The sequence below is a fragment of the Equus caballus genome, chromosome 1 (genome assembly GCF_041296265.1).
Source record: "Equus caballus isolate H_3958 breed thoroughbred chromosome 1, TB-T2T, whole genome shotgun sequence".
In the NCBI taxonomy this organism is placed as follows: domain Eukaryota; kingdom Metazoa; phylum Chordata; class Mammalia; order Perissodactyla; family Equidae; genus Equus; species Equus caballus.
This window is the reverse complement of record NC_091684.1, coordinates 43,766,950-43,781,325: the sequence shown is the minus strand read 5'-3', so window position 1 is coordinate 43,781,325 and position 14,376 is coordinate 43,766,950. Positions and strand designations below refer to the sequence as shown.

Here is a 14,376-nt window from a genome sequence, read left to right as displayed (position 1 = left end):
CCCCTCTTAAAACAGAGGCCCTTCTTTCTTCTTTTAGAAGAAAGGGTTTCCTGTTTCCTCTCCTCTATTGTGCTTTATTGGAGACGGCAGGCCTTAGAATTGGCCTTCCTGGCACTTCAGCAAACAGGCACATGTAGAAAAAGAAAGTTTCTCCAGGGTGAGGAAGCTGAAACTTCCAGACAAAAGGAATGTAACAGCAGACATCCTGCCAGTTCTCTTCTCAGCGAAGAACCAACCAACCCTTGTGTCCCGCTGGCTGAGTCTCTTGAAATTGAACCACTTCCGGAACTACAAAACAACAAACATTCTAGGACATCTGTGTTATTTAAGGAAACTTTCTGGACAATTGATCGTCACTGTCCTTTTGGCACGCCTTAACCCAGCATTTTGTGGTTTTGATGTAGACTTTTAGAACATTACAGAATAAGCGTAAATTGGGATGATCGCTTTCTCCTTCCTCAGTGTCAGATTTGCCGATATCAAAGTTGGCAAGTAAAAATGCAAAGTCAGGTTAGATTTCATTTCTGGGGGTTTTCTTTTAAACAATATACCCCATCCTCACTCCTATCAACAGATTTCAGTTTAAGCAAAAATTGAAATATTCAGCTCACCTAGCAAGAGAAGAAAAGAATGGCATGAGGGAGGCTTTGTGATTTTTATTTAATAATTATGTTAAAATCAAAATAATTAGAATAAGTCTTCCTGGCATGAAGTATTTAAGATACTTCAAATTAACAAATTTGGTACAAAATCTGCACGTATTTGTCAACTGTATTTACACACACATACACGCCCCCACACACACCCTCTTCCTGCCAACCATCAAGAACTTGACTCTCCTATTTTGTGGGAAATCTCCTTTGTTACCCAATAGATTTGGGTAGATACTATTAATTTACTGGAAACTACTTTTGAAAGTAGTAATGTAAGATTCAATCTCATATACCATGATCATTTGAGTTTGTGAACGGAGAACGTTTTTCTTTAAAATTATAATTGATGAATATTGTCTTACATTTAGACGACATCTTTCTCTGATCATCTTTAAACACGTCACATTTCTGTCCTGTGGACCATACACACACAGACACACACAGGGGCCTCTCAGATCACAATGCCAAAATTTATCTATACTTGTAACATTTTATGGTATTGAATGTTAAATTTTATTTCAAGGGCTATCACAGCCTGGAGATAAATATAGTCTAAGCACTGAGATAGTACATTTCAGAAAATAAGCTAATATTTTCATGACAAATTTTAGTTACCTATCATTTGTCATTCCAAAAGCTCCTTACATTCTAGATTCTAGAATTAAAAGGGGAAAGAGTTATGCATTTAAGAAGTATAAGCTGAAATTATTTATTTCCATTCAATATAGAATATTTTTCAGAGTCAAGATAACAATCAATGTATACAAAAATTTACATAACAAGAGGAACGATAGACAATGCAGCACCTGTAGAAAAATAATTAAAAGTTTTATTGCATTTACAGGTAAGTGCCACACCGAGAATTTACAACACAGTAATTTACTGCAATCAGTGACAGGGGAGTTCCATAAAGAAACAAAGCTCTTACACTCCAGAATTTTGGAAGGTATTATTGGAATGCTTAACTGTAACCACAGAATTTGTACATCCTTAAGGACTGAATTGACAGTCACAAAAGGTTTTCATAGCATATATTATAGAAAAGGAGTCCACCGTGTTCGGACAGCTGGCTTAGTGTCTCTGACAGGTGTGAAGCCTAGAAGAATTACTGGCTTGATGGTGATCTTTCTGTATCCGGCAAGACAGACCTTCTCCGCAGTAACAACGCTGGAATATCTCCAGCCCATGGGAGCCTTTTCTCCTGTGCTTGGTGCACACTTGACCTTCTTTGAGGACGGGTTTACAGATCTTGGACCAGAAGTGTCTGGCACAACACAATCCTGTGGCACAGTCTGATGATCGCAGACAGACAGAACCTTCTTGTCCTAGGAAGGAGGGGACAATAGGAAAAGTACATGGTCACTGCATCATTTCATTAAGATAATCCAAAAGACACTGTTGATGTGCTAACAAAGAAGAATGAATCTTAAGGTCCTTCAACCTACCTTTGGTATGATACATTTTTGAAGACAGGGTAGTTCTTCTGGAGTACCCATCCAAGGTACTGTGATCATTACCAAAGCTTTCAATAATGGTTTCCTCGATTTCCCCTCGGTGGAAATGATTGTGATCAGAAGGCATACATATTCCTAAGGAAGCAGGAGATAGTGATTAACTCCCAAGCTGTGATGTGTTACCACCTACCGCTGTAACAGTGGCAGTCTGTTATGCCTGCACTAACTTGAGATACCTGATTGTAGTGTCATTATTTTAAGCACAAGCCAAACTTCCTCCCTAGTGTTAATGCAAAACTGCCCAGATGGACAGAAGCATCAATGTGGACACTGTGCAGTGATATGCAACATCCCATATATAGCCATTTAAAATACTTTCCTACCAACTGTGGTAGTGGCAGTGAGATTTCTGCCCATTTTAATATGACCCTTGGGGTAAGAAAAAGAAAATCAGTCACTTAAAAAATTGTTTTTAAAAATAACTTCTCTGCTCTTGGTGCTATATGGGTACTGCCAGACTAAGTTAAGCAAAGCAACAGCTGCCTGGAAGATTACAATCTCACCCACCAGTTAGTTTACTGTATAATTTCTATATTACAGAGATTTAGTTAGTTCATCCTGGAGTATTACTGGGTCCTAAGGAGGGTCGCCACCCTTAAGTTTATTTCTGGAGACTTCTTTGGCTGTCTGAGTCTCCCTCTTTGAGACATTAAATTTTAGTGGATCTGTGGTGGGAGGGGAGGTGGAGCACTTATTTTAAGATAGCAGGAGGGGGAGGGAGGGGTAAGGATGGAGAGGCCAGGATGCGAAGCTATCAGGATCTTTCCTTAGGAGTGGCCAGCGCAGATCAATCACTCTGTCTTCTGGCTGACAACAGTTTCAACAGGGAAAAATGCAAAGCGCAGCTAAACACTAATGCTGGTTTCCTTGGTCTCTGTATAATTCCACCTCCCTCCCCATCTTCTTTCTCGGTTGATGTGAAGACTCTCCTCAAATTTTTATGGAGCGGTCCACTCTAAGGTAAGCTGTGTGAAATAATCGAGGAGCACAGAGGAAGATAAGGAGCTCCAAGACCTCCGTCCTTTCTCTCCTGCCGGATGAATCACTCGCAGGGAAGAGATTTCAGGGGAACCTCGCGCGCTGAGCACCCGTTTGCAGGTGGCGCCGCAGCTTTCGCAGAGCCAGGAGCGTTTTCTCCCATCCGTAGGCATGCAAAAACCGGACAGTTTGAGTCTAAAAAGGAGCTACGGGACTCACCATTTTTGCAGAAATTCCCAGGGCAGCACATAGCGTGGCGCATGCAGCGTTTTCGGCGCTTCCTGCAGGCGAGGCAGACTTGCGCGCCGGCGCCCGCTCCGCGGGTGGGACTCGCACAGTACTCATCGGTGCTGCACTCCTCGTCCTCGGCGCACGGGTACGGCTGCGGGAAGGGAGCCGGGAGAGGGTGAGGCACCAGGGCACCCAGGTACCCAAACTCCTGGATCTGGACGCTCATCACCGTTCCTTTCTGCCCACCTCTCCGAAAGCTCTTGCTGCCCGCTGCTTCCCAATGCAGTTTCCATATTCGCCCTGAACCGCACACAGTCAGCAAGTTCTACGCCCTTCTTTAGAGACCCGAAAGAGACTCCCTTAGGGTCACAGCGTCCCCAGATCCCCGACACCCTTCTCACCTGGTAGTTGTCAATAGTCTGGTACTTGTTCCCGCCCTCGTACAGAATTCCCGGAGCAGCGCTGACTGCGGAGCCTGGGTGTCCGGCAGCGCCGCCCAGCGGTGGGGGCAGGTTCTTGATGGCGTTGGAATTGACGAGAACCGAGTTCAAGGTGGCGCTCACTCTGAGCAGAGGGTGGCTGCAAAGAGCCGCAGCTACCAGGGCGACCAAGACCCGGGCAGCGCCCACTGCGCCCAGAGCCGTCATATCAGAAGGACTCAAGAGAGAGAAAGAAAGAGAAAGGAGGAGTGTCACTTTGCAAGCCTGGTCCCCACGAAGCCGCGCTGCCGAGTCAGGGCTCTGACAGCCTCCAGAGGTCCCAGGGTTCTAACTCCTGGGCGCACAGAGAGCTCTGCGCCGCCACCGCCACCGCGGCTGCCTTTATACTGCGGGCTCTGAGCATTCCAGCCCCTCGGGGGGAGACAACAAAGCCGGGATGGGATTTCAAAGCGTTGGGAGGGGCTGGGAGGGGGTGTGTTTGTGTACAAGAACGGGGGCCTTTGACACTCTTCAGCCCGCCCCTCCTTTGCGTAGCCGTTCCCCTGGCCCAGCTCACCTTCGGGGTGACCGTAATCAGCGAGCATTAGAGCAGACGACTTTAATAAACGCAGGAGGAGGGAGTCACTTCGGGAACTCGGGGACCCTTGCCTTGCGGTAGGGGTTGCATTATCGGCATCTCAAATACTTTTCAGAAGACTTGTGACAGTCTCTGCAAAACCACTTTTCTCCTCTCCCTCACACCAGTCCTGGTTTATTGTGCACACAAATAATATTCAGTTTTAAACACCACCCGATCAGCAATCCTAAATCTCTATCAAAACATCTTAGCGAGAGGACCAGGTGGCCGGTGCAAGTTGCTGATTAACCCTTTGGAGTCACGGTTTGCAGATTTGGGGTGAGGTCCTTGACTTTAAGTTCCTTCAATTTCTTCTCTCCGCTTCCTTCCTCACCCACCCCCCAACCCCCACCCCCCCCCTCACCCCCCCCCCCCCCGCCACTGCGAGAAAAATGTGCCAAGAGAAGGAAATTTACACATCAAACGAGGGTAAGAAGGAAGAAGAACTAATTCTCTTTTGATGGGAAGTTTAGAGAGGGAGGCGAGAGACTGGCGTTTGGAAATGAGATCAGGGGTGGAGGGAAGGGGGAAATGACCATCCGATAATCAGACTATTTAATGTTGTTCTTTGAGCAGTCGCGGCAGTAGATGAACTTGATTAGGCAGACGCGCGAGATCAAAGTGGCCGGAGCGAGAGCGGACAGGGTCCAGCGGCCGGGTCAGTCGTCTTTCCCTGGTGCCCCCTTCTCAGTGGTGGGTTAACGCAGGGAGATAAGAAACCCTTAAGGCTTAGCGCCCGACTTCCTCATTAGTATTTCATATCGCAAAGCTTGAGAATGCCTGTGTTTGATCCCAAGTCAGACTGTTCCCTGACTGGGGGATATCCCCTCTGGGGAGATAAGAGACTAGCTTCTGGAAAAGGGAAGCTGAAAGTGAATTTAACATCATTTAATTCAGCGTATAGAAATAATAAAGTTAGGCTAGAGTGTAAGAATGCTGTCCTGCTTATAAATTGGAAATAATTTATTTATTCAACAAAAACATATTGGAAGCCAAGTGCCCTGGCATTGGGCTTCTCTCTGGGTTGTCACTCCTTTTGGGGGGTAGGGGGGGAAGGCACAGTGAATGCAAATATTTAGCAGACTTTATTCTAATTATAGTAGTAATAAAAGATAAGAAATGTACACAATCTTTTTAAAACAGGTTAATGTTATAAGCATCAGAAAATAGACAACTGCTATGTGAGTTTAGAAAAGAGGTGATTGAATAGTCACTGTTGAATAAAAAAGACTAGGATATATTTATTTTGTGCTCCCCAATTTCTAGGGTATTTACAATTACTCTACACACTGACCCACTGTGTTCATGACTGGGACCACCACCAAGTATAGCCAGTGACAGTACTGAAGTGGCACAATCCTAAAGTTAAGAGAGGGAGGGGTAATTTTTTAAAGTTAGTAATGGTCTGTGTTCTAGTTCCTCAGGTTTCAGAGGTCATATTAAGAACATCTTCTAAACAATTCTTTAATAATGCAATTACACTGGTGTCCCTCCTATCCCAAATTCCATCTATCTTGTGAAATTTCCTCTAGCTTATTGATAATTTCTGCTTGAAATTCTAACACGGATTAAATCCTACATATTTCTTTAGGTTTTACGATGAGCATGTACAATGATCTAGACTTGGCTATTATTCTAGAAACTTTTGGAACAAATTGACATTTGGAAACAAAGTGGAGGTTGTTTGTATTGGCTTTTAAAAAATGAGCCTAAGAAACAAATAAGTCAATATACCTTTTATTGAGAATGGGCAATGAAGCAGGTCTCCCTTGGGCAGATACGGCCCTACTCTCAGTCGAGTTGAAGTTTACATAGAAGATTATAGGGTGAAAGGGTAAAGGCATAGGAAACTTTAGGTGCCGTATTATCACTTGCAGAATATTGATGACACTGTCAATAATCAATGTGTTCAGCATCTTCAGTATGATAGTAAAGCTACAATCTGACTTAAATTCTTATGATGTTGAAATGTGGAGAAAGAATACCCTGTCCTTGGCAAGGGTGAAAATGCTTCTTCCTAGTCCCATTCCTCTATTTAAATATTTCTAAAAACATGCTTGTGCCACAATAAAGGACAATCTCTTCTTCTCGTCAGAGATGGTACATGTTAATACATTTAATGAATTTAGTCCATTAAGAGCTTGGATTCACAAATGAAACCATTGTCTAGGGGCAAAAGAAAGTGGAACAATTTAACAAGCAAAAGGAAAACTTTAACAAATAGGCATGTTGCATAAATTCGATCTTGATCCCTGAATATGTGTGTCTTTTATGATTTTGTATTTGTTGAGCTTGGACAGAATCTGTTGTGTTGAGTTAGGGGAGCTAAGCCAAGAGTACTTGTACCCTTAGGGTTTCACGAGTGGACTGGGTTGTACCTGCTTCCCCACTTTGCATGTTGCTCCTGAAGTTGTCATGATTTGAAAGTTAATAATGAATTGGTCAATATCCGGGTTCCTGCTATCTGCTAAGCATGGTACTTGGTGCTGTGTGGTGAAAGATGAGTACTCACTTCTTGTCTATCTTCAAGTAATTCAGTAGGGGGAGGGGAGGCAAACTTTCAAATTATACAAAGGGAAATTATGTAGAAGGGCTTTAGAAAGAGTTGGGTATGTAGCAAGCCAACTTTTTGTTCCAAATGGAAAATTTCCTTTTTCAACGGAGTCTCCGTTTGAAAATCCTTTCCATGATTGAGTTTGCTCACTGGCAACAAAAGAGCAGGGTAAATTCATTGTTCCATCAGCAGTCAATTAAAATTCGGTGAGTGCCCATTACATGCAAAATGCTAACCTAGTACCTTTGGGAGTATTAAATATTAAATATTAAAGGCAGGCTCCTTGTCCTCAGAAAGCTTTCAATCTATGACTAGTTGGGGGGACAAATATACTTACATGGGAATGGAGGTAAAATTTTTCCAAATTAGATTATATTTTGGCACACACTAGGTCATGGGGAAGATAGAAAAATGTCCAGGAGTTGTGACCAACAGGTCTCAGGCAACAGAGGGTTCTGCCGACTCTCTCCTACAGCTGGGTGACAGAGGTGATGGGAGTCAGAGCAGGTGTATTTAGTTTATTAAACCTAGTTTATTTAGTTTGGTAGGGAACCCTGCCTCCTATTTAATCTGATTTAAATATGGCCATAATTAATGCAATAAGTTTAATATTTTGTATTAGATATTAAAATAGGTGAACTACGTTTACCAATGTGGAATCGAGCCCCATAACTCAGGAGTGGCATGATCCTGTGTGCCTTTGTCACATTTCGAGTGCTGTATGCCAGCCACAGAATACTCATCAACCTCTTCATCCATGAGGAAGACAGACGGACAAATACGCTCTAAAAAGCACGACGCTCTTTGCAAGCTATTTTTCCATCCTTGTGACTGTTGCATTTTTAATTCACCCTCTTCCTTCCATCCTCCCTCCCTCCCTTTCTTCCGTCCCTCCTTCTTTCATTTTTTTCTCTTTGTTAAATCAAAGGAAGCAGATCTGTGGCCATTTAATTTTACTTCACTAGAAAAACATTGAATTGATGTCATTCCTTATGGCGAGTGTTGCCAACGTTTTTGTTGGCACTGGCCTTGAATTTATAGTAGAGATTTCTCATTCCTGAGTTTAGTAAAAAATGTTATGAGTTTCTCACTGGCCTTTAAAAGATTTTCGTCTTAGTGCTCTTTATGATGTTAAAAGAGCTTTTAGACCAGGCCCCTGTTACGACTCCTGTGAGGCTGGATTATGCTTTTCTGCACTCCTCAGTACAAAGAGAAGGCGAGATTTGACAATGATTATGTTTATTTGGTCAGTAGAGATGGCCAGCCCAGATAAATCAGGCTCCATGGTAGCTTTCTAATTCAGCTCAGAAGATGTTGTACAGGAGCGGACGTTAAAAACTAATCTGAGGGGGCTGGCCCCGTGGCCGAGTGGTTAAGTTCGCGCGCTCCGCTGCAGGCGGCCCAGTGTTTCGTTAGTTCGGATCCTGGGCGCGGACATGGCACTGCTCATCGGGCCACGCTGAGGCAGCGTCCCACATGCCACAACTAGAAGAATCCACAACGAAGAATACACAACTATGTACCGGGGGGCTTTGGGGAGAAAAAGGAAAAAATAAAATCTTTAAAAAAAAAAAAAAAAACTAATCTGAGAATAGAGCCCAGAATCCAGAAACTTTTGACTAAAAACTAGAGAGGACCTTTCCTGGTGTCTTGACACTCAGAAAGGTCTGTGGTATGTAGTTACAGGAAGTGCAAAACATCCCCTTAACACCCCCAAAGGATTTGATATTTCCAACCACGAAGAAGGGCCAAATGACAGCAGAAAGCGGGATGCAAGATGCTCTTGAACCAGTTTCCAGACTGAGAGAAAAATCGTTTTCCTTCCTGTCGCTGGGTTCCTATTATTACCTCCTTTATAATGCAGGCAGTCTCCAAAGGGCATGGCCAACCAAGGTATCATGCCAAGATGGCAGGAGTCTGGCGCTGGAACTTGGGGCACTGGGGACTTCTACTGTGACAGCTGCCAGCTAGCTGGCAACAAGGGCATGTTGGTCAAGCCATTTAACTCTCAGTGTTGATCTTTCATTTCTAAAATGGCATGAGGCGGAGGTGGAGAGGTCCTCTCTGACTACAAAAGCCCCCCTTTCTCTCGCTGTTTTTTTTAAGCACTGCCAAGACAAGGCCTTTTGTATTCTGATTAAAATAAGAACATCCTACAAGAGGCCTGCTCTTTCAGGCAGCCTAAAGATGAAGGGCCAACCACTGACAGCAATACTGTATTTTGATTTTGAAGACAATATATTAGGTTTTAAGTCTGAAAATAAGGTGAATGACTTGAACCAAGTGATTTTATTAAAATATGTATTTCTAAATTACGTCACACATGTTCTTGGAGGAAATTCAGCAAATACAGAACAGCCTGAAGACAAAAATAAATGGCACATGTGATCTCACCATTCAAAGGAAACCACTGTTAACTTTTAGTTTCTACACAGACACACACACACACACACACACATTTGGAGAGAAAGCAAAGAGTAAGTGAGAGGAACAAATTATTTCCCCCCACGAAATTGACTGTAATGTTTTAGAGCTGAAGTTTTTCAACTATCACCAAATCTCAAACTTGTGAATTGTAACAGGACCTCTAAGTGAAAAATAGAAAGCAGGACCTTGAAAACGCTTTTGTGTCCCAAGACCCTATCTTCGAATTGCCAGAGAGGGGACCAAGGGTACAGGCTAGAAACAGAACTATTAACTTTGGGCGAGGAAGTGGAGGGATGCATAATTAGTGAATGGATTCGTCATCACGTTTAAGCTGCAAAAATAAAAGGATTTTCAGATGAGTTCAGGAGCAGAGAAGGGTGGAAGGAGGCAAGTGGGGAAAAACCTCACCGGGCAGACCCTGAACCTGCAACCTCGCGCCCTGCGCTTCACGCCCAGCCTCCAGCGCCGGAGTATTCCCCAGCAGGCCGGTCCTGGGTGCCCTGCTCTTAACCAAGCCGCGAATTCCTATTGTTCACGTGCTCCGGGAGGCTGCTGACGGTGGCTGCACTTTGGTGTCACAACCCGTCGCCAGCATACAGTAGTGTAAAATGAAGCTTGTTTAAGGACTCTCTTTGATGAGCGAAGATCAAACGGCCTGGGGACCCCCGGTCTTAATCAGACTTGAGCCAGGATGGCATTTTCACAAATAGTCCGTTTGCTCGGCTTTGAGCAGACTTTGTGCTCAGCACATTCATCCGGCCGCGGGGCGGGTAATCCCAGCTGAAGCCCCTTGCCTGATCGAAAAGCCGTTCACACTACAATGGCTGCTGTTGGTTTGCTGTGTCAGTTCACGGGCAAATAAATATAGGGCCCTTCTGACTTAATTAAAGGAGGAGAGAGGAAAGCCGACGAAGGGGGAGATGAAAGCTCCGAGGGACATCAGGCTCCGCCGTGTCGCTCGTGTCTGGTGGCAAGTGGAAGAAACCCGCTCTTCTGCTGCCCCCTGGTGGAATTTCAGTAGAAGTAAGAAAGCTATAAATGATTTATTAATCCCTCAACTTACTCTTGAGATTTATTTTCCACGTTCAGTAACTTGTATATTGTATACCTTCTCCATCTTTCTATGCTGCAAACTCCCCGAGGTTAAATATTCTCTTGTCCTTCTTAATATTCCACACAATCCCTTGTTCAGAGAATAATTTATATCTTAATAAGTTAGAATTAAAATGACAACTGGAATCCAATATGTAGGGTCTGAATTTATGGTTAGGTCGATTGAAGTTGAAAGACTCTATATCGTATTCCCAGATAAAAATTTTGAAGTCTGCAGATTATTATAAATATTGTATTATAGGGAAATTCTAGGTCAAACAAATCTTAGGAAAGACCCTACATATGTAACCATTCAGGGAGAACAAAAATATAAGAAAATTATTTTTTCATCTATTTTAATGAAAAAATATTATTCATTCCAGGTTTCCATGTTCAAAAAGAAGATGCAAACATATAGGCATTTGGAAAATAATAGTTATAATACACTATTTAATACTTGCATTTCTTTAGAGCCCACATAGTATACAAATAGGAAAAGAACAGAAGAAAAAGTAATAAAACAACAGATTGGAAGTGCAGCTCCTAGCATAATATATGTAGCTGTTAAAATTATTATTGACAGTAATGTATCATTATTATTTAACAGTTAATAATTCTAAACTACTCCCAAAGTTTTTCTTTTTTTTTCAAAGATTGGCACCTGAGCTAACAACTGTTGCCAATCTTTTTTTTTTCTTTCTGCTTTTTCTCCCCAAATCCACCCAGTACATAGTTGTATATTTTAGTTGTGGGTCCTTCTAGTTGTGGCACATGGGATGCCACCTCAGCATGGCCTGATGAGTGGTGCCATGTCAGCACCCAGGATCCGAACCAGCGAAACCCTGGGCTGCCCCAGCAGAGCACACGAACTTAACCACTCGGCCACGGGCTGGCCCCCCAAAGGTTTTCTTGCAAATCATTTTTCTTAAAGAGAAGCTCTGGCAGGAAAACTGTTCTTCCACAATTAGGATTTCTTTTAAAGAATAAAGCATTCTGGAAGATGTATGAGCATACTGTTTCTACAAATTCAATTCAATAAATAGTTTGTGTACTAAATTCTTAGGAGTAAGCTAGATGATAAGTATAAAATTGTATAGTGTTATTTTAGTATTATAATCTAAAATATATTTATAAGAATGACTTTAAAGTAAGAAGCAAATTGACCTCAATCAAATTTTTCAAAGTGCCGTTAATGTTTTGATTAGACCCTGTCCGCATTTTTTGGTTGAGCTCTGCTTTCCATCAGTATCTCCGTGTTCTTCTCACCATATTACTTCTATCCAGCTGATTCTATTTACAAGAAAAGCTCTCTTTAAAGTAAGCGCCACATGTAACCAACAAGTGAAAAACATTTTGCAAATAGCAACTTTGTGAATTCAGCTTAGCCACAAACTTATTTAGAAAGTGTCAGGCAGAGAATCTAAAGGCTAATGAGCTTTCTATCAAAAGCATATCCCGTTACCCCTGTCTGCTAATATCATTTGCATTTGCTAATAATTTTAGAAGGGAACTGTGGCTGGAGCTGTGAGGTTTAAAGGTCTACAGTGTATAGGTTTTCTTCATTTTTACAGTTCTTGATTTGCAGGCAAAGCCCTAAATTTGCTTGGAAAATTACTTTGCTACGGTTTTATGAATAGCTGAGATTAGAAAAAATAAGTAAGTAGTAAGTAAACAAGGGAATAAATAAAGGCACTTTTACTTGCAAGTGTGTAAGAAACGGCAACGAAAATAACAGAAACCTTTCCTGTTTTTGTAGACATTGAAAAACAGGTATTAGTCAATTAAAGGTACTTTTTTTCCCCTAAAAAAGATTATTAATAACTCAGCAGGTTCGTGCTTCCTAAACTGTTGTAACATAAAAATAACTCGAGGATGCACGTTAAAATGCACATTCCTAGACCTTGCTCCCAGCTCTTTTGATTGCAGAGATCTGGGATGAGCATAGTGACTCCTTTGTCAACACTCTCCATTGGGCGAGCGTGATGTAGGTCATCCTTAGGCTACGCTTGGGGAAACTCCAGCACCAATCCGTCTGTTCTCACCCACCAGATCTGTCACCTTCCAAACTCCTCACTCCTACTTCCCGCTCCTGGTTAAAAGCTAATTCCAAATTTAGTGTTTCCCGAACTCCGGAAAGCTAGGTCCACAGGCTCCACACACACACACATACACTACACATACTCACATCTTCCTAGACCCTGACTCCTGGTTCCCATTTTGTATGTCTGTTGCAGGGCCCAGAAATATTTATCATTATATTTTAGTGCCTCAGATGATTTTGGTGCAGAACCAGGGTTGGGACAGTTTGCTCTTGCTCCACTTTGCTCTGACTTACTGATCAAAACAGTCACCTGGAGTGCTTGTGAAACTGGATGCCTAGAACTAGTGATGTGATAGTAAACGGTTAACAACCAGCACTTTTTTAAAAAAATGCGCATATATGTACACGCATTATATATATGTTACTGATATAAAGGATATGTAGCACACAATTTACAAATAATAATAAAATATATAGTCCTCATTACTACAAATATCCTATAGCCAATTGGTTCTTCCAGACACTTTTATTGGTTTTTACTGAACTCTTGTACCTATAGCAAACTTCTGGGTGTAATTCAACCATGATTTAACAAATGAAATTGCATCACAGCCTGCCAACTCTTTTTCTAATCAGTTTATTGTCATTAAATTTGATATGCAATCCACTGTTACACTATTCTCACCCTTGGACAAATTATATTCAGTAAACTAAAACTGCTTTCAGCTCCAGTTCTAAACCCAGCCCTGATTTTCAGTGTTTGCTGATCTCTGTGCATCTTCCCTCTGTGAGTAAGTTCAAGCAAAAAACGTGACTCCACTAAACATGGAGGTGGGAAGAGAGCTCACCATTGTGAAGTTTTTTCATCATACAGATACAATTGATGTAAATAACCTCAGGAACATAGACAAATAGTAAAGTAAAACAGTTAGGAAGTGATGAGTTTTGCATATTTACTACCTTTGTTTTTAACAAAATTTATTTCATTATAAGCATATGTACTTTAATTTTTAAAAATGGCAATCCCTGGGTTTTGACTTCTGAATCCCTTGCCCCAGGTGGCCACTAGACAAAAGTTCAGCTTCATGAGACTGCGTTCATTCCCAAAGCAAACACAGCTTCAGTAACCCACTTATTTCTCATGGTTCTTACTTTCTTTTTGACTTTGCGTTAGTTATTTCTTTGTCTGTTGTTAACTTTTCAAGACTTGTTGTTAAGGAAGTTTCACCCTGAGCTAACATCCACTGCCAATCTTCATCTTGCTGTCTGTGAGCCTCTGCCACAGCATAGCCACTGACAGACGAGTAGTGTAGATCCACGCCTGGGAACGAAACCTGGGCTGCCTAAGTGGAGCAAGCCAAACTTAACCACTAGGTAACTAGGGCTGGCCCTTTTCAAGACTTCTAAGAACAAAATCTATGTATTTATTTAGCGTTTAAACATTTTTGGGGGGGCTAGCCTGGTGACATAGCAGTTAATTCACGTGCTCTGCTTCAGTGGACTGGGGTTCACAGATTCGGATCCCAGGCGTAGACCTACACACTGCTCATCAAGCCATGCTGTGGTGGCATCCCACATATAAAGCAGAGGAAGATGGGCACAGATGTTAGCTCAAGGCCAATCTTCCTCAGCAAAAAGAGGAGGGTTGGTGGTAGATGTTAGGTCAGGGCTAATCTTCCTTATAAAAAAAATAATTTCAGTAGGAGAGTTGCTTTCAATAACCTAACCTGACATTTCCCTCAAAATGAGAATTCTTTAACTTTAAAAGAAAATTATATAAATGCTATCAGACTGTGTTATCATGCAATTTTTTCATTTGGCATTATTTGT

General features: G+C 42.2%; 1 protein-coding gene across 1 annotated transcript; it reads right to left on the bottom strand.

Moving 5' to 3' along the window:
- Positions 1-882: 882 nt before the first annotated feature.
- On the bottom strand, positions 883-4,201 carry DKK1 (dickkopf WNT signaling pathway inhibitor 1). Its single transcript, NM_001267802.2, has 4 exons — positions 3,778-4,201; positions 3,365-3,527; positions 2,099-2,242; positions 883-1,978 (listed from the first exon to the last, which is right to left on the bottom strand). Exons 1-4 carry the CDS (start codon positions 4,021-4,023, stop codon positions 1,725-1,727), a joined length of 807 nt encoding a protein of 268 aa, NP_001254731.2. The 5' UTR covers positions 4,024-4,201; the 3' UTR covers positions 883-1,724.
- Between the last annotated feature and the right edge of the window lie 10,175 nt (positions 4,202-14,376).

Excerpts from the sequence above, each read along its gene's own strand:
- DKK1 (NM_001267802.2), bottom strand. The coding sequence starts at position 4,023 with ATGACGGCTCTGGGCGCAGTGGGCGCTGCCCGGGTCTTGGTCGCCCTG. Across the intron at positions 2,243-3,364 it reads TGGGAATTTCTGCAAAAATG|GAATATGTATGCCTTCTGAT; the intron begins GTGAGTCCCGTA and ends CTGCTTCCTTAG. Across the intron at positions 1,979-2,098 it reads AAAAATGTATCATACCAAAG|GACAAGAAGGTTCTGTCTGT; the intron begins GTAGGTTGAAGG and ends CCTCCTTCCTAG.